This window comes from Talpa europaea (genome assembly GCF_964194135.1).
Source record: "Talpa europaea genome assembly, chromosome: 1".
Taxonomy (NCBI): domain Eukaryota; kingdom Metazoa; phylum Chordata; class Mammalia; order Eulipotyphla; family Talpidae; genus Talpa; species Talpa europaea.
Genome location: NC_140073.1, coordinates 80,405,048 through 80,430,520, shown reverse-complemented (window position 1 = coordinate 80,430,520; position 25,473 = coordinate 80,405,048). Strand labels below are relative to the sequence as shown.

Below are 25,473 nucleotides of genomic sequence, written 5' to 3'. Positions count from 1 at the left end.
GACTGTACCCAGTGCTTGTATAAATAAATAATAAAAATAAAAATCTTAAAATGTACTTCAAATTATAATCTGCAAAAGTTAGATAATGGTTAGTAAGTTCTTCACACATAGTAGTCCCTCTTACCCTCAGCCATCTCTATAATCCAGTAATCTATCCAGGTATTCATTGAATACGTATCTGTGTGTATGTGTGTGTGTGATGGTCCAGGATCTGTGCCAGGAGGTGGTGATCTAAACGTTAAGATGTTCTGATGTGAGAAAAGAAAGTATAAGCACTCATGCAACCTAGAAATAAGGTGCAACAATTAAGGCAGATGATACACTAGTTCTGGAACACAACAGATGACTGTCCACTGAGTCCTCAGAGAAGGCTTCATAGAGAAGAGAATACTGAACAATATCTCAAAAAGAGATAGAAAAATGCAGGAGTTAGTATAGGGAAAAATCAACAGTGCAAAAGTAGCATGTACAATGGTGCAAAAGCATAAAACATCATTAAGAAATGAAAGTGGGCCTCACGTGGTGGTGCAGCGGTTGAGCACTGGACTGAGAGGCTGCCCGCAGCCTCTGCAGTGCCAGTCTATTCCCCGGCCGCTGGCGAGGGTCCCACAAAAAAAAAAAGAAAGAAAGAAAGAAATGAAAGTAGTTTGGTAATATTGAAGGAAAAGCAGTGGGAAATAAAGCAAGGTAGAAGCATATACAAAGGTATCAGTTTGGAAGCCATCATGGTGATATAAGCAAAAGATGATGAGGACCTGAGGAAGAGCTAACGTTGAGATGAAGAGGAAAAGGATTAGAGTAAGAGATCTAAGGAACAAAGTGAATGATTTGCAGTCTAGAGTGAGGACGGCAGTAATCCAGAGACAATGCCTAGATTTCTGGATAGGATGATGCAGTGACGGCATAGTTACTGCTTATACAGTGTATGCAGGAGGAACATGGGTAAAGTGATAATGAATTTAGTTTTCAACACACCAAGCCTTTTATGTCTGCAGTAAATTCAGAAAAGAATTGTGCCACATACAGTTGAATTTATGAGTCTAGAATTTGTGGGAGTTGTTTGAGCAGGGGAGAGAGACTTGGGAGTTACCTGCCAATTTGGAGAAGTCTTTTTAAAAGTTAATCTTTTCCAGGCTAGCCAGGTAAATAAATGATGTCTGAGGTTGTAGTGATTGCTTAAACAGCCATAGCTTTTGCTTTGAAAAAGTTTTTTTTTTTCCTAGAATTTTCTTCTTAATTAGAAGATACAAGCGAAGGAAAGCAAGCATGGCTGCTAGAGTGACAGAAACAGGTCAAATGTCTCTTATTCTCCCTACCCCTAGCCCTTAGGTCAGCACGTTTAGATTTCACATATAAGTGAAATCATACAGTATTTTTCTTTCTCTAATTTATTCAACCTAGCATAATGCCCTCTGGTTCTATCCATGTTGTCACAAATGGCAAGATTTCTTTCTCATGGTGGAATAATACTCCTCTGTGTGTGTGAATTTCTGTGCGTGCGTGCGTGCGTGCGCGTGGGTGTATGCACACACACGGGCCAGAGTTTCTGATTCAGTACATCTGGGGAGTGCCAGAGAATTTGACTTTCTATCAAGTTCCCTGAGGGTGCTAATGCCACTAGTCTAGAGACCAGGTTTTGAGGACCATTGATCTGGGAAATAATAGCACGATCTTGGGTCAATTAACAGAAAGCTGTTAAGTTTGTTCTGAGGGTTTCTGATATTAAACTTTTCTGGGCCTAAATTTTCACAGTGATGATCCTCAAAACTTTATTCATTCATACAATAAATATTAACTGACCACCTTTGATGTGCCAGGCTTTGTTTTGGGCACTAAAAATACAAGACTTAACAAAACAGACCCAAAAATGAATTTATAAAATGATTCCAGATAACAATAAGTACCATAAAAATATAAAACAGGATAATGAAATAGAGAATATCTGGATAGGATGCAGTTCTTTTTTTTTTTTTTTCAAAGAGGCATGAATTTTTATTTATTTATTTGTTTGTTTCTTTATACATGCACTGGGTACAGTCAGAAGCGCGGGAGGGTGAGAGAATTCACCAGAGCCAGAGCGGGGAGCAGAGCTGGCAGAAGGACCGAAGTACACTGCTGAGGGGAGCAGCGGGCGGCAGGAGAGGTCTGCGCGCCATGTGGGACCCTCCTGCGGTGGCTGGGGAGCAGCCGGGGATCAAACCGGCGCTGCAGAGGCCGCAGGAAGCTTCGCAGCCCAGCGCTCAACCGCTGCGCCACCGGGGAGGCCCAGGATGCAGTTCTTCATGTGGAGGAGTTAGGGAGGCCTGCTCCATGGAAATAACATTTAAGCTTCCACTGCAGTGAAATAAAGAAGTTAGTCCTACTGTGATAGGGCAAGACACTCCAGAGAGAGGGAACAGTAAGATGAATGAGGGGCAGAGAGATAAGGGATAAGACCAGATAAATGGGTGAGGTAAAAGAATATAGGAGCCTGTAGGCCTTAGCAGATTATTAGTAAGATCTACTGTATGGTTTAGACTAGCCCTTCCCAAATGTTAACGTGCATGCAAATCACTGAGGATATTATTAAATGTAGATTTTGATTTAGAAGTCATAAGGTAGGGCCTGAGAATCTGCATTTTCTAACACACTGGCTGCTGTTGCTGCTGCTGCTGCTGTTGCTGGGATCAATATCCCACTTTGAACAGCAAGAACACAGAAGAAAGTGTTAAGAAGTAGGTAGGTCTGTCATCCTTCGATGAAGAAATAGTAGTGCTTCTCTAAGTGTGAATAAAAGTTAAATGGTATAGGGAAAGATGGGGACCGAGGAAAAAAATGATAGTGGCGAATTTCAGATACTAAATATTACTTTTGGGAGAATCTACAGTATTCTTCTTAGCATTCAGATTAAAGGATGGTAACCAAAGTAAGGAATCTAAGTAAAATTATCATTCTCCTGGTAGTTTATTTAGAAGTGACTAGAATTTCTAAAGACAGTTTGTCTCCTTACAGTTTAGTGCTGCTGCTTCATCCTTGATCCCTACTAATCCTACTTTGCCGCTGTTTGCAAAAGGAGTGATGTTTCTACAGTCTCTTTAATTTTCTATGACTCCCATTAGCTACCGCCCACAGTCACAGCTCAGGACTGCCTGGCACTGCCTCTCTAGCATATTCTCTTTATCCCTGCTAATTAATGCTGGAGGGACTTCTCCTTCCATTCACCAGGTGAGGGCAGGGGACATGGCTGGAGTTGGGACTAAGGACAGCCAGGAGAAGAGGGTATTGCAGAGGCCTGTTGCTGCAACAGTAGTGGCAAGAAAGCAGCCTTGAAAATACACCTGAGGGCCTCCCCGGTGGCGCAGCGGTAGAGCGCTGGGTTGCGAAGCTGCCCGCCGCCTCTGTGGCGCCGGTTCGATCCCCGGCTGCTCCCCCGCCACTGGAGGAGGGTCCCACATGGCGCGCAGACCTCTCCTGCCGCCCACTGCTCCCCTCAGCAGTGTACTTCAGTCCTTCTGCCTGCTCTGCTCCCTACTCTGGCTCTAGTGAATTCTCTCACCCTCCCGCGCTTCTGACTGTACCCAGTGCATGTATAAACAAAACAAACAAATAAATAAATAAATAAAATGCCTCTAAAAAAAAAAAAAAAAGAAAAAAAAAGAAAATACACCTGAATCTGCTTCACCTCCTTTTCACTCCTCCCCGCTGGAAGCAGGGGTGGAACTGTGTAGCTTTATGTACACAGGAATAATCTTCCTAGAATGCATCCAGACGTGCAGCACAGTCCAAAAAAAAAAATCTTAAATAAAAATCGGATGCCTCTTTGCATAAACGTCTATATAACATGGTAGATGCCTTGTTTGTTATCAATAGCACGTGTTTCCCAAAAATTTCCTGTTTTCTAAATGATTTGTGAATTGAAAATTTTGTCAGTGGAAGGAAAGTCACATACTGAAGCCATAAACAATAGAATGACTATGGCTTTAATCCTTTGAATAAGGCTTTGTTTCCCATTGACCTAAAACTTCCTAAAGGAAGAAAAGCTATGAACATTCAGGAAGGATTAGTATTTTTTTTTTTACAACTGTTTTGTGAAGAGGGAAAATCATTTGGAAACCTTAGACTCCCTTTCCTGGTTGATGGGCATCAGAACACACAGCCGGGCTGGGCTCTGGCTGCAGACAGAGGCTCTCCGCCCACTAAAGACTTCCTGACCCCACTGCCAGCTTTGTTTTGTTTTTGTCACACTGACACCAACAGACGTTCATCCTGTGCCAGAGTTTCATATATTCCTGAGACTGGCTAGGAACAGGTGCACCCACGTTTTATCTCAATTTATTTACACAGATCAAAGCTGTTTCCCTAATACAGTCCACGGGTCTTATATTGTGTATGCTATAATTCATGAATTACCCATTAATTAGAAATGTAAAAACAACAATTACAAAATTACTCATCATCCAGTGAACTCTAAAAGCATTTGAAATCCCCTCCCCCACAACTGTATTTTCATTCCCTTTACACACTAACAATAATCTTTAAAATTAAAGTGGAATTAATTAGCTGAATCATGCTTACAATTTGGAGGAGAGCGTCTGTGGATAAGAGATGCTAGCTTAAAATCCCAAAATGCTGATGTGGCCGTTACTGCTTTGTGTAGATTCTGTGCCGGAGGCATAAATTTCGAAGCCCAGTGCACAGGCTGTCAAGCCCCATAGCAGAAGCCAAAGGGCCTCTTGGACACCTGCCCCTTCCATGATTCTGAGTGATATCATCCTCATTTATTAATCCCCACTGAATGAAAAATACCACATGCCCCTCTCCCCCCTTATGGCCATGAGCCCTTAGGGCTTTGCCTCAGGTATGTGTCTGGGGACATAATTTAGATATTCGTCATCCTGAGAATTATGTTTCAGGTAGTAAATCCTGATTAAGCCTGCTTCATAAGTGACTTCCCAGAGACAAAAGGTGCAGCTGAGGTTAGACGTTGGTCTTTGTTAGCTGTAATTAGAGAAGGTAACACCTCTTCATCTGCATGGTCCTGTCTTTACAGAATCACCTGTGCTAGCCAGAAGAGTGAGTCTCCCACTCTGTTAGGGACACACTGGGGAAAAGAGACTGGGCCTTGATTAGAAGATGGGATCCATTTCTAGTGCTTTCCAAAGCTGTGCCTGCTTTGTTTTCAGTTAAGGAAGTCTTCCAAGTTACTTTCAGAAGGTTTAAAAGCCTATTTCTATATTAGTTTGTCAGTCTTTTGCTCAAGCATAGACCCCTGTTGACAATTACAAATCATTTCCCCCCCGCAAAATGCACATATAAGAAGTCACACAAAGGGCCTCCCCGGTGGCGCAGCGGTTGAGTGCTGGGTTGCGAAGGTGCCCGCGGCCTCTGCGGCGCCGGTTCGATCCCTGGCTGCTCCCCGGCCACCGGAGGAGGGTCCCACATGGCGCGCAGACCTCTCCTGCCGCCCGCTGCTCCCCTCAGCAGTGTACTTCGGTCCTTCTGCCTGCTCTGCTCCCCGCTCTGGCTCTGGTGAATTCTCTCACCCTCCCGCGCTTCTGACTGTGCCCAGTGCTTGTATAAACAAAACAAACAAACAAACCAGCAAACAAATAAATAAAGCATGCCTCTAAAAAAAAAAAAAGAAGTCACACAAAATATTGCATACCATTATGAGAGGGTCATGGACTCCTGAAAACCAGAATATCTTAGATTGAGAGTATTCCATTGAGACTTAGATACTCCTTAAATTTGTAGAAGTCAGTTTCATACTCTATATCTCCAAAGTGTTTAGGGGATAAAAGTTAAAAGGAAAGAATATAAAAGATCATACACTTCTGAAATATGTTTTGGGAGTTGTATTTTTCCTGAGCAAACATTGTATAGTAAAGCTCGAAATACCAGTTCCACCCTATGCTGTTTACACTCTAAGCCTAAGTAGCAGTGTCAAGTTTTTAGAGGTTTCCACCTTATACTTTGTATGTAAAGAGTAGCTACACTGGTTGGGTATTTGAGGCAAAGAGCTTTGCCTACAGGGTTTAATTCTTCCTCATGACAACCATGCAAGGTAAATATCATGAACCTATTCTGTAGCTAAGGACATTGAGGTACAGAGAAGAAAGCAACTTTTTTCACATCACACAGCAATTAAGCAGCAGAGATGGGAATCTCACCCCACGGCTGCTCTGAATACAGCAAGAGAATGCAAACCTATTGAATTTTACAATTAGCTTTTTCATTTCCCTCCAAGTTCTTGAAATAGTTTTCAAGCAGATAGGAAGCAGAAGAATTTTAAGACTACTTAACCCTTGCAGGGACATCTCTCCAATGGCTGCCTAGGAGGACCTGACAGCATTGGTGCCTGGTGCTGTTAGAAAGCAGCACTGGAGTTGGTCCTACCACTACAATTGCATAAAAGCAGAGACATCCCTCTGCTTTAAGTCTATCTGGCACAGCTTTGACTGCCCCTGGTCCCTGTTATTAGAAGGCGGCAGTTGATGGGAGCAGAGGAGATTTGTACTGTGCTCCTACCCAGCTCTCAAAGCCCAAAGGACAGGTAAAGAGCTCCACCCAACACTGGCACCACACTGGTTCATACCCCTAGCTCTGTTTCTATGCACCTTCCTCCCCATGGCTGCCTGCCTGTCGCTCTGCTGCCCTCTGCGGTGGCTGCACAGGGAAAAGAAACAAGAAAATGGTAAATGCTCCATCCTCCCCTGAACTATGAATGTAGGAACAGTCAAGCATTTAGACTTTTCTAACATTTAGCTTTTCCAAATGTAAGTAGAATGGTACACAGCCCAGAATCTAGTATAAATGAATAAGGAAACCAAAGTCTTAAAGGACGTTCTTAACTAAAGTAAAAGGATCAAGTAACATCAATTAAAAAAAAAAAAAAACTTCACTCACCTAAGTCAACTTAGGATTAACCACTTGAACTCGAGGCATACTTAATGGAAACAGGACATCACAGTGGCTAAGCATGTGTCTGTGGAACTGGATGCTTTGGTTCTGATGGTTGGTTCCATCACTTACTGAGGGGCTTTGGACATATCTGTCTTCCACCTGTAAAACAGATGTAACAATACTTAACTCAAAAAGTTGTTCTATAGATTATAAAAATTAATAAATATATTGTACTTAAAACAGTGCCTGACATATCACAAGGATTCCAAAGAGTGTACATTAGATTTGTGATTATCACTTGACATAATGACTGAAGGGTGAATCATTTTGTCCACAGAACCAAAAGAAGATTGCGAAGACCCAGAAAGAAAGTTACTTTGCAGGGGCCTGAGGGTGGTGAGTTAAGTAAAGAACTTGGTGCAAGACACTCAAAACTCAGAGGAGTATAGCTCCAGTGGTCCAAATAGGTATTGCTGCCTTATAAATCATCTTAAAATGTAGTGGTTTAAAACAGCAGCAATTTATTATTTCTCATGTTTCTATGGAACTGGCCAAGGTCTTTGGTTATCCTCCATGGGACTTCTTTATATGACTTCTTGGGCTTCCTCAGAGCATGGAGACTAATTCCAAGAAAGAATACGCCAAGACATGAAGCAGCTGTAGATTTTTTGAGGCCGAGCCCTGAGATTGAGATCATCACTTTTGCTGCATCCTATTAGTCAAAATAGGTCTTTAGTCCTAGATTCTAAGGGATTAAAAATAAACTCTACTTCTCGATGAAGGGGTGGCCCAATCTGTCCCTTTGGAATGGAAGACATTGTTGCAGCCATCTTTAGGAATATGATTTGCCACTGTGGAGGGAACAGTGAGGAACTAATTTTCTTAATGTTGCAACGAGGAGGGCAAATCTCAGTTTGGATCAGAATTATCTACTAAATGAAATAAATGGAATAATTTTAACTTAGCATAATTTTTAATATGTAACTTAAGTAGGGTTAGTCTTCAGAATATTGAAAAATAGTCGTTTCAGGTCTAAAGCCATACACAGAAACATTCATGAGCATAGGTAAGCATCAATTTAAAGAAAATTATTATGAGGTACATTTCTAATGGTAAAAATCTTTCCTAAAAGAAAAGGTAGATGGGGCCTCCCCGGTGGCGCAGCGGTTGAGCTCTGGGTTGCGAAGCTGCCCGCGGCCTCTGCGGCGCCGGTTCGATCCCCGGCTGCTCCCCGGCCACCGGAGGAGGGTTCCACATGGTGCGCAGATCTCTCCTGCCGCCCGCTGCTCCCCTCAGCAGTGTACTTCGGTCCTTCTGCCTGTTCTGCTCTCCGCTCTGGCTCTGGTGAATTCTCTCACCCTCCCACGCTTCTGACTGTACCCAGTGCTTATATAAATAAATAAATAAATAAATAAATAAATAAATAAATAAATAAATTTAAAAAAAAAAAAAGAAAAGGTAGATGATAAAATCACATATATATTGAACGGTAACAATGGTGAAATTATAGTGAAAAACTATGGGGTATTATGTTAAAGTGAGCAAAGCAGAAAACAAGTCATGAACAGGGAAAGGCAGACAATAAGTGGTCTAGGAGAGTCCGACAATTGCTGTCACTGAATTTGCTTTTTTTCCTGCACTTCCTGGCTCCTGCACAATTCTTTTACAAGTGCAATATACTTCACGTTTGCTTGGTATTTCAAATTTCAATGTATTGGGGGAGGGGTTAAAGAACCTTAACAGAATTTCTGAATATGGCTACAGTCATATGAAATTACAAAATAAGGGCCTCCCCTGGTGGCGCAGGTGGTTGAGTGCCATGCTGTGAAACTGTCTGCAGCCTCTGCAGCGCCGGTTCTATCCCGGCCGGCCGGTGAGACTCCCACCATGGCACGGCAGATCTCTCCTGTCTCACCCGCTGCTCCCCTCAGCAGTGTATTTCATCAGTCTGCCTGTTCCCCACTCTGTCTCTGGTGAATTCTCTCACCCTCCTGCACATCTGGCCTGTACCCCAGTTCTTTAATAAATAAATAAATCTTTTTTAAAAAATTACAAAATAAGATGGAGGATAATCTGGCCAAATGAATTATTATTTACCCTGAACACTCCAGTTCCCCACAATTGTGAAAAATCTAATCTTTGTGATAAGTTAGAGATGGATAATAGTAAAAAGGAAAGAGCAGAAAGATTATGGTAGATTTTTCAATATTTGAAAGAAGAAAAAGCAGTAAGAAATGACACCAAGATTTTGGGCCAAAGTGATACATGAGTGGTCATGTTTCTGAAAGTGATTAGGAAGGTGAATGTGCAAGGGTAACTGAATTGTGTATTGCAGAGAAGGGTTACAAAAACAAGTTTGTGTCTGAAAGAATATTTTAAATCAAAGTAGCAGCTAGCCAGCATTTTCACAACATGCTGATATCCCTGGCTTACTTCTATTTGAAAGAGGGACCCCTCTCATTCTTCTTTTATGAGACTATAACTTTTTATTATTCATTTTACTGTTTGTCACTTATTGAGTTGTTTCTACCCAGTGTGTTTACAATTCACATAAAATACTGAAGACAATCAAAAATACAGAAACAAGGTTGGGAATTGCAACTTACCCAGTGAAAATATCATTAGTATCTAGTGGCAGCTACACACAGTAAAACAACTGGAATCGCCTCAGATAGAAGGCAAATGAAAAACAAGGGAAATGAGTGTCTAGATGCCTCCATGGAAACTTTTTTTTAATAGAAGGTAGTTTCAACTGGGCCATCAGAAAAGGAGGATAAGTTGTCCAAGTGAGAAACTAGGTAATCCATCAAGAATAGAAAGCGAAGAGGAGAAAAAGGTAAAGTTCTCATGGGAACAGGATATAAAATTGATGACAATAGGCCTTTGTAGAGGATGAAGAGCAACATAACAATGTGTGCTATGTATTATTTGCATAAACTCCAAAGAACTTGGCACCATCTACATTTTCACATCACAATCATATACCAGGAAATAAGAAAAAAAAAAAAAAAAAGCTTTCCAGCAGCCAAATAGGAGTTGGAGTAGTCACCTTTACTCAAGGGATTATTATTACTCAAATAACCCCTATATGTGGGGCTACTCTGTCTTTTTCCAAATCCATTAAATGAGATTCAAATTCAATATTTACATATTATCTGTTGTAATAATAGTTTACATTTGTTGCACATTAGTCACATAGCAAACACTATTCTGAATTTTACCCAAAATCACACAGCTTATAAGTGGAAGAGTTGGGATATGAACCAGGTTCCTATATCTTCAACAACTAGGTCAACCCTTCTCAAACTTGAGTGTGCCTCAAGGGCTTTAGACCACAGAATGCTGAACTCCACCCTCAAAGGTTCTGACTCACTAGGTCTCTGGTGGGATCAGAGACCTATTTCTAACAAGTTTCCAGGTATTGATACATTAGTTTGCTAGGGTTACCTGTCCATAATCCTACAAAAAATACAATCAAGAGGATGAGGGAACTGAAGAAGAGACAGCAAAATGTGGGAAGTTACAAAGCAGATTCAGACCAATGGTAACTCATTTTGCAGATACCAAAAGCTGGATCTAAGCTAGTTGTGATAAAAACTAACAATCAACCTAATTTATACCATACAAATCTCAAACGACTCAGGACAAACAGCACAAAATACCTTTGGAAATGGAGGTGGGGGGTAGGAGTTATAATAAGGAATGTTTGCAGGAAATCACATGAGAAGGCTAATTTCTACATTTCTCCTTATTCCACTCTTGGGAAAAGGGGAAAGGATGGGGCTTGGACTTTAGGATGTGGGTGCTATCTCCAAACTGGAGGGATTCAGTAACCAAATAGATGTTGTATGCTAAATATTCCAGAAGACTGTCCTTAACTCTTCAGGCATGAGATTAGAAGAGTTTTTCCACTAATAATTTGACCAGCCGAGGAGAGAGATCTAAAGATAGTGACCCCTGGGGTTGTCCAGTCTGATCATCACATAGCAAAACTCAAACGACAAAACCCTCCAGAGCTCACAGCTTCTAATTTTCACTTTGTTCCCCACTTTTAATATAAGCAGTAATCAAGAATTCACCCCAAAAAGAGGTTATATACAAATACAAAAACAAATAAATAAGAAGAATTCACCAAATGGGTAATGCAGATTTCTAAAATGGAAGATAGAGAACAAAGAAACAAAAAGCAACTTGGAAGAAACGTGCTATTGAGACCGATTACGTTAGCAATCACCCACCACCACCACCACCAAATCACTCTGTTAATATGTTCAGAAAGATACTACATTTGTGTAAAAAAGATCAGGATGCTATTCTTTTAAAGGACCAGTTAGAGAATAAAAATGGACTTGGGGGAATTATAAACATGATAGCAGAATTGAGAAAATCTAAATGGAAAGATTAGACGAGAAAGTTGAAAGCATCTCATAAAAGCAGATCAAAAAGGCAAGCTGATAGAAAATGGAAATAAGAAAATTAGAAGATGTCTTTCTCCCCTCCTTTATTCAGAAAGGAAAATATTTAAATAATAAGAATTCAAGAAAGGGAGCAGAGAAGAAATGAAGGGGAGAGAATCATCAAAGACATCTTTCGAGACAATGCCTCAGAACTAAGTAATGTATCCAGTACAATGATGAATTTAGCCTCACAGGATGGTATGTGTTGTGAAGTTCCAGAGCATCAGGAATTAAGAGAAGGATCAGTGGTAACTTAGTTAGCAAATATCCCGAAAATTTCTTTTTGGGGGGCGGGAGGTGGGGGAAATCACAACAAAAGATTAGGAATCACAATGGTAGTTAAATCACTTAACATCAATATCTAAAATGAGTCCCATAAGTCAATTTTCTGGCCACTAAATGTATGCTTTGGAATGAACATATTTGGCCGTGACAAAACTCCACATTAGTTCTTGTCAAGAGAGGAACACATAAGAAAAACAAGGCCAAGGTCACCGCCTGACTGATTCCATCAATAAAGATGTAAGAAGCCATTTTTAGATTTAGACAGCTTGTTACTAACATATAGTGAAAAGAAGAATAAGCAAAAGGTACCAATTCCTCAGGATCTTTTCCTATACACCAAAATGGATGATACTGAAACAAAAGGGACCAGATGACTGCAATGTGAGTTCCAAAACACCTGCTGCTGAGGAGCCACTTGTGGGCTCCAGCTATGCTCCAGTGAATGGTGACAGGGAGAGGCTTGGGGGGGAAACGTGAGACAACAGGAAGTTCCATCCCACACCAGAACTAGGAGGTGGCTAGAAACCGTCCCACGGCAGTTTCCCAAGGGAGACTGGGAAGTGAATATGAGATGGCCTTTCATCCTCTTGTATTCCAGGAAGATCACAAGGCATTCTTTCAAATTCAGGCTATCAGAAGTTCCAATCCTTGTTCATGTGACTTATTTGGATACCTGCAAGGTGGATGGAGTGACAAGGTGGAGTTGTTTCTTTAGTTATTTGGCCTGTGAAGTAAGATTATCAGGCTGCAGAAAGCTAACCAGAAACCTCTAAATTTGCTTCCCTAATTTTGTTTCCCTATCCCCAAGCAGGAAAATAAATCATAGATTATCAAGCCCCTAAAGGGGAACGGCGGAGATTAGAACCACCCATAAAGACCTGCTAATTTGATAGTTCCCATCATATTCCTATTTTCACCAGACTGACTTCTACAAAAAACAGATCCAGAAGATTGACAGTAGACTATAGCAAATTCAAGCAAGTCATAGCCTCAGTTGCAGCTGTTGTGTCTTTTCTAGAGCAAATTCACATGACCTCAAGCACATGATAGATGGCCACTGATCTGGCAGCTTTTTCTTTTTCATCACTATCAGGAAAGAGAGCCAAGAGCAAGAGTATGTATTCACAGTCTTACCCCAGGGTTATGTCCTAAATAAGGATACTCTATCAAGAGGACCTAAGTAAGGACAAAGCATATGTGACAGCCTTGTGGACAAGGATGGGAAGATCCCTACCCTAGTGAAAAGACCAGACATGGGATTCGTATGCAGGTTTCTGACTATTGGTTCATATGTTAGGACTGTAGCTAATTCCTGAAGTAATAAAAGCCTTCAAGAAAACCCAAGGGGCCTCCCTGGTGGCACAAGGGTTAAGATGCAACCTATGAAGCGATCAGCAGCCACTGCAGCACTAGTTCGATCCCCAGCCAGAGAGGAGACCCACATGGCGCAGCAGACCTCTCCTGACTCACCCTCTGCTCCCCTCAACAGTGTATTTCAGTCAGTCTGCCTGTTCTGCTTCCTACTCTGTCTCTGGTGAATCCTCTCACCCTCCACTCCTCTGACCCGTACCCCAGTTCTTGTATGCATACATAAATAAATCTTTAAAAAAAAAAGAAATCCCAAGAAGGAATAACTTCACAAACACCCTTCTATGTTAGACTCTCACCAATATGAAAGTATCTTTCACGGATCACGAAAATTTAATGCTGCTCCCTGAGGAATGAGTAAATTCTCCTGCCCTGTTAAACTCAGGAGTGGTCCACGTGACTTGGCTGGCCAATGAAATATAAGCAGAATGTGAAATATATCACTACCAGACAGCCACTTTAAAGACTAGGTTGTATTTCCATTTTCTCTGTGATCATGGAAGCATGTGTTAAGACAGGACATCTAATCAAAACTACCATGAGATACCATCTTACACCAGTGAGAATGGCACATATTAAAAAAACTAGCAATAACAAATGTTGGCGAGGGTGTGGAGAAAAAGGAACTCTCCTGCACTGCTGGTGGGAGTGCAAAATGGTCCAACCACTATGGAAAGCTGTGTGGAGATTTCTTAACCTACTAAAGATAGAGCTTCCATATGATCCAGCAACTCCACTCCTAGGTATGTACCCAAAGGACACAGAAACATTAATTCAAAAGGGCACCTGCACCCCTATGTTTATAGCAGCACTATTTACAATAGCTAAGCTTTGGAAACAACTCAAATGCCCAAAAATAGATGACTGGATCAAGAAGATGTACATATACACAATGGAATATACTCAGCAATCAAAAAAGATAAACTCATGCCATTTGCAGCAACATGGATGGCGCTGGAAGGGATCATGCTCAGTGAAATAAGCCAGAAAGAAAAAGAAAAACACCGCATGGTCTCACTCATAGCAAGAATTTAGAAAGGGACCAGGAAAAAGATTAATTGCAATAAAATAAAAATCAAAATCAACAAGCAACTATAGACCAGAGACATACTACAGTGGGGGAGGAGAAGAGGGATTAGGGTCAGAAAAAAGGGGTGGGAATTGTATGGGGAATATAACCAAAATGAAAATGCATACATTTTGCAAAAATGAAAAATGATGTAAGAATTATATAAAATAAAATAATTCATTAAAAATAAAAATAATTTTAAAAATAAAAATAAATTAAAAAAGACAGGACATCTATCAGCCTAGGTCCTTGTGTGGTTGCATAAAGCTCAGTCTCCTTGCTAACCTGCCATGGGCATATAAATAGGAAATATTTATTTTTTAATTGCTAAGATTTGGGGCTTAGTTTGTTCCCAAAGCATAGCCAAGCAATTCTGACTTTTGAGCAGTCATCTGCCAAACCCTAGGAATCTGCTCAGCCCTTGTAGTGGACCTGTGTAACCACCTTTCCAGGATATTTCCTTCGTGATTGGATCAGTGATGAACATGTATCTTTTGCTGGTCCAGTCAAAGTGAATCTTAGTACTCTTCTTTCAAATGCATGTACTTATCAATATTAGAATAATTTTTACATTTATTGTTAACCACATTTTCTCACTAATTGAACTGTTTATTGTTGAGAATACTTTTTATTGTAAGAACCCGGCAGAATGCACAAAGTAAATATTTATAAGTAATCATTGATTAACTAAATGGGGAATAAAATGTCACTCCTTTTCTTCAAACTTCACTCCTCAAATAGCAGGACAATTTACAGTCCTGTAAGTTCCTGATTCAACTATTTGCACCTTTGTCCTTTCCTCCATTCTGATTTAAAGAAAAACTAATTTCTTAGTGTTGCTCTTTCAAAATATTTTACATACAAGTTTCCTTCTCATTTGTGCATAATGTGTATTGTATTTGTATGGATCCTCAGGGCAGGTATCTTCTGGGTTTCCTTTCAGCTGAGTACCTTTGGTACCCAAACACCCCTATCTATTGAAGTAACTATTTGCCTCTTTGTAACTGTTACCAGACCAGCCTTGTGCTTCTGGAGGCCTCTCATTTTCACCACCTATTCCTGATCCCTTACCAAATGGATCTTTACACTCCCCCCCAAAAAATGCCAAATAGCCTTCAGGACTATTTTAACCTTTGTCATTCTTCATAAATCACCAGTCTCCCTTTTCTCTTTCCCCTTTAGCCCCCAACCCTACCATTCACGATTTAGCCTCTTTTTCTAGAAAAAACAGAAGTCATCAAATGGGAGTTCCCTCATTTTCCTAAAACCCAACCTCTACAACTATCTAGCTTCTTCTCCTCCAGGAACTATCTCACCTCCTATCTTTTGATCTTATCATTCATACACTTCATACACACACTCACATACATTCACATAACTCCTACCATCTCTCAATCCTTCTGTCTTGCGTATTCATCTTTTTTTCAAGAATCCTTCCTATAGTTTTTAAATGCATGTATCTATCTCTTTTCACTTGACTTGTTACCATTAGCTACACCCTGAATTCTCCTTCCCCTCATATCCAATCTTTTCATTGTACCCTAAAGACAGTGCATTATAGTGGCTAAGAACATGGATTCTGGCATCACATGAGTTTAACGGAAGTATATCATGTGGTAGCTCTGCAACCATGGGCAAATTACTTAACCTCTGTGTGCCTCAATTTCCCCATATGTAAAGATTATAATATCATCTCTGATAATGTTGGTGAACAAATTAAATGAGTTAGTGTAAGCACACAACTGAGGGGTACCCAGGGACCCCAAATGGTTAAGGGTGCATGTTCAAAAATTCCTGTCATCCACATGCTCACAGGCAAAGAGAACAGATTGTCGGTTTGAAAGATCTTTAATTAGTCTGAGGAATAGAAGGAAAGAGAGAGAAGAAAGGATTTTAAATTCCCAGTAAAACTCCAAAAATTACCCCTTCTCTCATGTGCAAATACCCAGCCAAATAGGGTCAACTTAAAGCAGGGCAGCTGAAGCACAAAAGCTTGCCACAAGTCTGAGGCACTGTGGTTCTGGTGGGGGACCACAAGAAAGGGATTAGGCAGGTCCCAAAGAGCTGGAACAGAAGGAAAGATGTGTTATATACTTCACCATGAGATCAAGAAGACGACTGCCAAGTAATCATCGCCAAGTAACAGGAACATCTCCCCAAGTTTCTCATCCATAAATCTCTTATCCACTTGTCTCTCCTCCATGTGTCTCCTCCAAGTTACTCCCCTCTGCCCTCTGTATGTCTTCCCTCTTCCTGCCCTCCACCTCTCATATTTCTCTCTACCCTGCTCCTTCCCAGCTGTGCCCCCACCCTCAATCAGGGACACCCCCCGCCCATGGTAAACTCAGGATTGTATTTCCAGGTTGCTGGCTGTAAGTGGAGAGGAGAGGAAACATCACCCATTCGCTGTTCAGGAATTGTTACTCCCCCTTTTATGGAAATGCATTTTGTGTTATTAGCGTATGTAAAGTACTGACAACAGTGCTTGGCATGCAGTAATATCTCTAAGTTTTGCTATAATCACTTTTACTTTCATTTCTTCATTGTCATTTGTCAGTTCATTCCAACCCCATCACATTAATATAAATGGTGTTTACTAAGAACATCAATGACCACTATGTTGCAAAATCCAAAATATTTTTAAGTCATCACCTTAAAGTATAAGCAGCGTTGACAACGTTGACATCTTTTCTTAGAACATTCCCTTTCTTAGTCCATAGCTTCAATTACTACCTACCTGCCAGTGTCTTACCCAACTATTTCTGCAACCCAAACCACTCTTCTACTCACCAGATCTCACAAGACCAGTGCTTACACCGGTACATCTCCTTTTGAATGTCTCAAACACATCTCATATGTACGACTTACATCCAAAACCAAGCCTCGGATTTTCTCTCCTTGATTATTTTTTCAGCCCCTCTTCACCAGGCTGACCCCTATTTCTACTTTAGACTTTAGCTTGTTTCACTTCCTCAGGGAAACCAAAATGAATACCTTTACAGAAACTTTCATAGCACCCTGCACTTGCAATTCGACAGCAGCAACTAGTCACTCTTTTCACCATTTTGTCCTTGGACCTTAATGAAGTGGCCTCAAATCCTTTCATTTGCACTGGTGTCTCTACAGTCCTAAACAAGTACTAACTGTGCCACTTTGTAGAAGGCTTCAACACTATCTTATTTTTGCTTTTTTTTTTTTTTTTTAGAACCGGGGTACAGGCCAGCGGTGTGGAGGGTGAGAGAGCTCACAGAGACAGAGTGGGGAGCAGAACAGGCAGACTGACTGAAATACACTGCTGAGGGGAGCAGCGGACCAATCAGGAGCCGTCTGCTGCGCCATGTGGGTATCTCCCTGGTGAGTTAAAAACGTGTTTCAGGGTAAAGAAGTCTAACAAGGTATGCAGGAAGGAGGGGGAAAAGAGATCAGAGGGAGGGAGGGAGGAGCACAGGGGACTGAGGTGATGATTTACTGGTGCATTGGTGAAGGAAATTCTATGGGGACTACACCAGGGTGGGGGGTGGGGGAGCAAATATTGTTTAAAAATGAACAATGATGTAAAAAAATAACTTTAAAAAAAAGTCTAACCGGGGAGACAGTACTTAACCAAGCCCCCATATTGTTTTCTCTTGTGATAAAATGCTCCTGAAGAGAACTTGGGGAAAAAAAGACAGGTAATGGGGAGGACGTATCCGTCGCACAATGAACACCCCGCGCTTGCCTCTAACAAAGCAACAGGTCTGGGCATTATCAGTGCAATTGTGTGTGTTTGGGGGCTGGGGGGGGGGGGGCTTTGCCATCGTGTTTGCACGTCACTTACACTTGAGCAGCAGTACTCAGTCCTCCCTTAGCGAGGCAAGTGCCTATAACTCAGCACTCCTGTGCCCCATTAGGCAGAGTTGCGGTTGGCAAGGTGATTTCCTAGGACCCTGGGCAGCTTCACTGCCACTGGAGAAAGTGAAGGCGGTGAAGTCCGGAGGAGGAAATCCAAAGCCTGAGCTTGGGTGGGCATTTTAATGCAAAGTCTGCGGTTATAACAAGCTGGGAAGGACAGTGAGTGCTGAGAAGTAACCACAGCCAAAGTCGCAGTCGCGACTCGGCTGAAAGGGATGGAGGCGGAACACTACAGTCCCCGGGGCCGGCCCCTCGCCAGTGCCGCGACACTACAGCAAATTCCCGGGATTCCCTCCAGCTCCGGCGAGCGCCCGTAAGGGCGGGGCCGGGGAGGAGGTGGCGGCGCGGCCTCTCGCCGTCACGCGCCTGGAATCTCGCGAGGCCGAAGATCTCGCGATCTTTCCAGCGACGACCCTGCACGCGGACTTAAGCCGCGTGTGCTGTCACTAGAGCGCCGGGAGGGCGGGGATTGTGTGGGAGGGCGAAGCCCCTTTGGCCTGCTCTACGGAAGCCTACGAGGGAGGGTGGCGACCGCTGCCCCGTCCAGTTGTCCAGATGCCCAGCGCCAGCGCCAGCCGCAAGAGTCAGGAGAAGCCGCGGGAGATCATGGACGCGGCGGAAGTGGGTTTCCTCCTTCCCCGGGTCTGGGGGGACCCTCTGAACCTGACCGCGCAGAGGGAGGGTGTGGGGTGAGCCGGGTCCTCCCCCTGGGGTCCCAGTCTGGGCTTTGCTGGGAAGCCGCGAGCGTGTTGTCGGGGCTCCGGGGGCCCGCCCCGGGCCTCCAGGAGTCTTGCCCTTGCAGCCTGGCTAGATTAGACCGGATCGCGTTTGCCGCTTGCGCCTGGGAAGCTTGGTCTGGAAGAAACGTGTCCGGGGTGGGGGTGGGCGTGAAATGCCAGCTGCCCCGGAAGTGGGAGCAGCGGGGTCACCCCGACGCCGCCGCGGGTCGGGCACGTCCCGCACGTCATGCACGTCCGCGCTGCTCGGGGAAGGCGGGATGTCCCCTGGTAGCCAATTTTGGCTGAACCCTTTTTCTTGTTCCTAATGTTTTTCAAGTAATTACAATACTTTGTGAAACGATGTATCATTTTTCCAAGTGACAGTTTTTAACACATTTTTTCCCCTCTAAGTGACCTGGGGAGGAGGTAGGGAAGTGTGCAAGGGAATGACTTTTGAGATAAAGTTGTAACAGGGTGGTCCCCAGGGACCACCCTGTTACAAAGTGACCCAAAATGATGTGGGTAATTCACAACATCCTATGGCCCTTAAGTGCTTTGCAGAAATGAAAGTTTGAAACCATCCAACAAGTTATGTGTAGTGAAATTGAGCCTTAATTCTGCCCCACACCTTATTTTTCTGTTGAGGAATTCTGAATTTGTGATAAAACTACATAAGGAATAGGTGATCTCAAAATATTGGGTGAAATAAGGGGTGCTGAAATATGAACAGTACTAATAAGTGACCGCTTTTATATTCTTACATGCACAGTAACTCTTTGATGTTGCACTTCTGCGTTGTGTGGCTGTAGCTACTAGAGCTCGGGTTATCTTTAATTTGTATTTCATTTTTACATTCAAAAAAAGTTATATATATATTTGAAAAAAATTGTTCAGTAAGCACTTTAGCATGTTGTCAGGTTTATTTTAGGATAAATGCAAAGTCCAGTATTCTCCAAATAAAGCAGGGAATGCCAGCAGATTACTATAGAGTGACAAAAACTATGTGTTAGACCCATTTTAAGTTACCTTGGAAAATCTATGGGAATTATTTTAGTATATTCTTGTTCTGATTAACTATATAAAATAGCAGTGCGCCCTTGCAGATAGTGTAGGTTAGATATGTTAATGTTGTGGCAGTTAGGTCATTTTATAGTTGGAAAGACCTTAAAATACCGTTTAGAGGTAAATCGAGATTAAAATAAAAGGCCATTTATTTAACACATATAGTTTGTTAATAATAGTCTGAACCCTAGTTCTCCTGTTTCCTGTTCTTAGCTTTAAATCTCTAACAAGAAATTTGATATTATAGCATTGTTGTGCATCCTTGCACCTTGAACCTGGTTTCTAGAAACAGGAAGCTCAGGGATTTTACAATGATGTTTTACAAAAGGAAAGTTGTAGTGAGCTCATGTCCAACATCTCTGATTTCTAAAACCTGTGGACATCTGGTGCTCAGAAAGCTTACCCAAAATGTTGGCTCTCTTTGAACATCTCTTCCTGTAATAGGAAGTTAATAAAACTGTGGTACTTCATCCCTTCTCAGAGGAAATTTATGTCCCTGCTTTGAAGTAATTTAATCTCCTTTTTGAAGAAAGTAGTTAAGACGTGGTGTACGTGTGTAAATTTTATCTGAGAGTGCTATTATATATGGTATATCCACAGGGAGTGGTAATCTTCGAAACAAGTTAGAAACCAGGTGCTTATCCTTTTTCTTTAGGAGAGTACATATATAAATAAATATTACAGATTTCCGTACTTTAAAACTACTGATTGTTTGAATTAATAAAGATATCCTGAAAATTAAGACAAATTTATTTTTATATCCTTTAATTTGTATTTATCGTATATTATGCTGTTAGTGTTTAAACAAAAAGTCATAATGGGAAACCTTTTTTTTGTAGGATTATGCTAAAGAACGATATGGAGTGTCTTCAATCATACAATCACAAGATAAACCAGGTTAGTAGCTACGTGTTAACAAGTAACGCTTTTCCCCCCTAATTCCAGAAACTCTTCATGAAGATTTAAAGTTAGAATAATTACAGGTATAACTCTGAAGAGTTTAAATGACGTTAATAACCTGTGCAGATGCATAACCCTGAGTAAGCATTTTCAGTTTATAATGTCATCTAGAAAAGGAAGAAAAATCCATTAAATGAGTATGTTTTAAGTGCTAAATGATATTTTAAAAATGTTCCCAAGTGATTAGGTTAAAATTAGATCTGTCCTAGGGGATAAAAGAAGAGCAGTTAATAACTGCCTCCATCATATGCAGCTATTTTGCATGCTTTGTAAAACTCTCTCCTTTACTTTTCCTCTGTAACTTAGAGTTCTTTGAAACTGACATGTCACATTTTGTTTCCCACAGACCTGTAGGTTTTTTAAAGCATTTGCCTGACTTTTGTTTCTATGTTATGTAATTTCAACAGATTTATCATAGTCAACAATTACATTTCTAGGTAGACACTTTCAGTCATATCTTTCAATCTTTGATATAACTGGAGACCTTTAAGTTCTTACCCTTTGGAAGCACTAATTACTTCCAATTTAGAGGTCTACCTATGAATATAATGCTTTGAGAATAATGTGCTTCCTGGTCAATTTTATTATTATTTTGGACTCAGTTTATTGCACAATCACAAAGTCACTTTCCTTCCCAACTTTGTTGGACAAGTGCAAAAAAAGACCAAAATAGTTTGCTAAAAATAAGTCATACCCTAGAAGATAAAAATAGTAAAATACAGTATGTATAAAATGCGCTGTAAGCCGCAAAGTGTAGGTGATGACATTCCTCTGCAAGGACAAGCAGGAAGCATCATTTGAGACTTTTTTCGGTTAAGTATCTTCTTGAACCATACTGCCTTGAACTCCAATAACGATGAAGCTCACTGGACTTTTTTTCTCTTACATAAGTTCCATTTAGTTATTGCCACAAATACTATTCCCATCCTACTGGCAAATTCACACTGTCTTCCACATGCATCCTCTTCCCACAGAGGGAAAGATGTATATATCAAATTATAATGACATAATCAGGTTATAGTAACTTGATTGTAAAATACTGCCTTTGCTTTTTACCTATGCTAAAATCCTAACCATTAACATAAAGTTTCCTTTTCCTCCCCTTACATTTCTCTAAATTCTTTTTAATGCCTCTGACTTAAAAGAGTGGGGTAGGCAGTAGTTTTCAAACTGAAACCCTATTGCCACCAAACATTGCCTCAACTATTGTAATGGTGGGAGTGTGACATCTTTCTCAATATTTGTGGATATGTTAAAGGTTGAGAACCCCTCTAGTTACTTGGAATGCCACATGAAATAAAGGCCATTACACTTTCTTTCCAAAGTATAATTAAAATGTGCCCTAATGACATTTTTTGGTAAATCTACTTTTATATGTATGCTGTTGTATTTTGTTTGATTTTGTTTTTATTGCCTAGCATTTAACCTTACATTTTCAAATCTCCTTTTTAAGTGTTTGTGCTGCTTTCTCTGTCTTCTCTCTTTCACATTTTGTTTTCCCTAATTAACACAACAGTGTTGACTTGGAAATTGGCTTAACTCATAAGGTCTGTTGGTACCGTGCAGAAATTCCTGTGTGATGCTCAGTGATTTAAAAATTCCTCATTCCGGGCCTCCCCAGTGGCACAGCGGTTGAACGCTGGGTTGCAAAGCTGCCTGCAGCCTCTGCAGCGCCGGTTCAATCCCCGGCCGTCGGGCAAGGGTCCCACATGGCGTGCAGACCTCTCCTGCCGCCTGCTGCTCCCCTCAGCAGTGTCCTCTGTCTGTCTGCCTGCTCTGCTCCCCGCTCTGGCTCTGGTGAATTCTCTCACCCTCCATGCTTCTGACTGTACCTAGTGCTTGTATAAATAAATAAATAAATAAATCTTTAAAAATAAATAAATAAATAAAGATTCCTCATTCCTTGGGAGGAGAGGGCTCAATGGACTAGAATGGAGGATTATGGGTGGATTGGTGGTGGATGGATATGATAACATACATCTAAAGAGGGGTAAACTTAGACCTCTGAATCATAATACATGTCCTAAATCAACACTACCTCAATAAAAAAATAGCAATACAGTAAAAAAAGTTTCTCATTCTCTTTCCTTTAGGTGATGAAAACCATGGCATTCTCTTACAACAAAAATATTTTGTTTCTGTATCTTGCCTTGTATTATCTTCACATATTAGTTGCTTTGTCACAGCTTTCCTATTTGGGGGACTGTAAATGAATATAATACTTAGTTTTTAGAATTAGAGGGCATAATTATTGGGACTCACCTGTAGTCAAAAGAAGAATTTATTGGCTCATATAACTGTAGGAAGCAAAGAGTGAAATGGCATAAGTCATGATTGGATACAGACGCTCAAGCAGCATCTTCAGGGCTTCTGTCTCCATTTCTTGGCTCTCTTTCTTTAGATTTTTGGCTTCATGCTCTTGTCCTACAATTTGTGTAGTGGGAAAGATAATGATTGCATTCCTGGGCCTATACCTTCTTTTATTCAGAAACCTTAGGAAGCGGCTTTATCCTCAGTACCTGTATATTGAGTCCCAGAGTAAGACTTAGATTAGCTTAGTTTCAGCAATGCCCTTCCCTCAGTCAGTCACTGTGTCCTGGGCAATGGAGTACTATGGCTGTCCAGGCCTGGCAGAGAATCCACCTGCCTCCCTGCAGTGACTAGCTGACATATGTACTATTGTGACAGTCAGGCATCACCCACTTAGGCAAAGGCAGGTTGAAGACAAACTGTATTTGGCCTTATAAGAGATTGATGATTTCAGCAGATTTGCATTTTTATCTCTAACTGCAATATAAACTGAATTAGGGGACCAGGGAATTGCCTACTAGGCTATTGCTTTAGTTTAAAAAGGCAAGAGATAATAGTACTTTGGTTTGGGATTCTGACAGTAAAAATGAAAGAAAATTAGGCAGATTATTTAAAGATATATTTAGATAATACAATTCACAAAATTTGAGGTGAATTGCATATGGAAGGAGATTGAAAAGGTAGTGACAAAGATTGAGAATTATTTAAGATAATACAAAGAACTTATACTAGTTGTCAAACCAAAATAATTATTTCTTTGTTTTGCTTATTTGCTGCAGATAGAATTTTGGTTCGGGTTAGAGACTTGACAGTACAAAAAGCTGATGAAGTTGTTTGGGTGCGTGCAAGGATTCATACAAGCAGAGCTAAAGGTAAGATTGATATGATGATTAAAGGTCTTTTGATAAGGATTCCTATTTTTGTCTTGCAAATTCCTCATAGACCAAAGTAAATCTTTAAAAACAACAAAAATGCCTGTTTTCTTAAAACACTGTAATGTATTAATTCATGGCTAATGTTAAGATCCTATAAGAAATTCTTAAAAATAATTTGACCTTAATGACACACATGAAGTCTCAGGCTTTAAGGTACTTTTCTAGTCATCTAAAAAGTACGATTTTTTTAAAACGAAAACTTATTGGAAGCTTCTCATTTGTTAACTTTACATGATATTTAGGCAGGGAGAGATGGAAGAGAAATAAGGGTAAAAATGGGTTGTACATTACAGTAGCTACTAGCTACATCTAGTATTTAAATTTAGATGTTAAAAGCTCAATCACTAATAGTATTTTGAGTGCTTAATAGCGACATCACTAGTGGCTACCATACTGGACAGACAGTACAAGTACAGAATATTTTCATCTTGTAGAAAATTCCATTGGGCAGCACGGAACTAAGAATTTAGTATTAACAAAGAGAAAGATTTGGGTGGTTTAGATAAACTACAGCTCCTAGTGAAAATTGTTGGTAATTGCTTCTGTACTCTTTAATGCATTCCGTATTACAGCAGTTCTTACATTGGGTTTTAAAATATTTGTTATTAATAATTACTTTAAGTCCATTATTTCAAAAATTCTAACATATCTATATGAGATATATATCTTTCAGAATCACTATTATTAAGAGTTTGTCTATTCTTCCACTAGCCTCACTGCAAGTAGATAAATACTGATGGATTTTAGAAGAATACTGATAGGTTTTTACTTTTTTTTTTAAGATTTATTTATTTATACAAGAACTGGAGTACAGTCAGAGGTGCAGGAGGGTGAGAGAATTCACCAGAGACAGAGCGGGGAGCAGAACAGGCAGATAGACCGAAGACACTGCTGAGGGGAGCAGCAGGCAAGGCAGGAGAGGTCTGCAGCACCATGTGGGTTTCTCCCTGGCCGGCCGGGAATTGAACCCCCGCTGTAGGGGCTGCAGACAGCTTCACAGCGCAGCGCTCAACCCGCTGTGCTACCGGGGAGACCTGGGTTTTACCTTTTTTTTTTTAATGTTGATATGCTTTCCTGAATAAATGGGGCATTTACTGTACTAACATATAATCACATTGTGTTATAATCCATCATGTGCTTTTTTCCATTAGACTGAAAGCCTTTCTTCTACCTAAACTGGGCATATTTCCTAAATATAATTAATTAGCAAATTAAAAGGCAGAATGAATGCTACATGTAAGCCTACAGTATTTTCCTTCAGACCCATCCCTACATGTTTTCCCTTCATTGTCCTCTCTCAACATTGAAAACCCATCAGTGAGTGGTATTTTCCAGTGGTTATAAACAGGACTTTTGAGTGAGACCAATCTTTGTTTGAATCCTGAATTGGTACTTAACATCTGTTACCATAACAGATTGCCTTTAGGTCGATTGTCTAACTTTTCCAAGCCTTGGTGTCTGTGTAATATGCCCAGAAGATTATGAAGTTAAGCTTTTAGAGCCCTGTGCTTGATGTAAAGTAAGCCCTCAGTAAC

The 25,473-nt window shown here is 40.9% G+C and overlaps 1 protein-coding gene across 1 annotated transcript in view; it reads left to right on the top strand.

The window, feature by feature from the left end:
* Positions 1 to 18,507: 18,507 nt before the first annotated feature.
* Positions 18,508 to 25,473, top strand: part of DARS1 (aspartyl-tRNA synthetase 1) — a gene marked incomplete at both ends in the record, with an annotated part of 59,132 nt that continues 52,166 nt past the window's right edge. Inside the window, 3 exon segments of the mRNA XM_084231787.1 lie at positions 18,508 to 18,573; positions 20,573 to 20,632; positions 23,788 to 23,875. Coding sequence (XP_084087913.1) covers positions 18,508 to 18,573; positions 20,573 to 20,632; positions 23,788 to 23,875 — 214 coding nt within the window.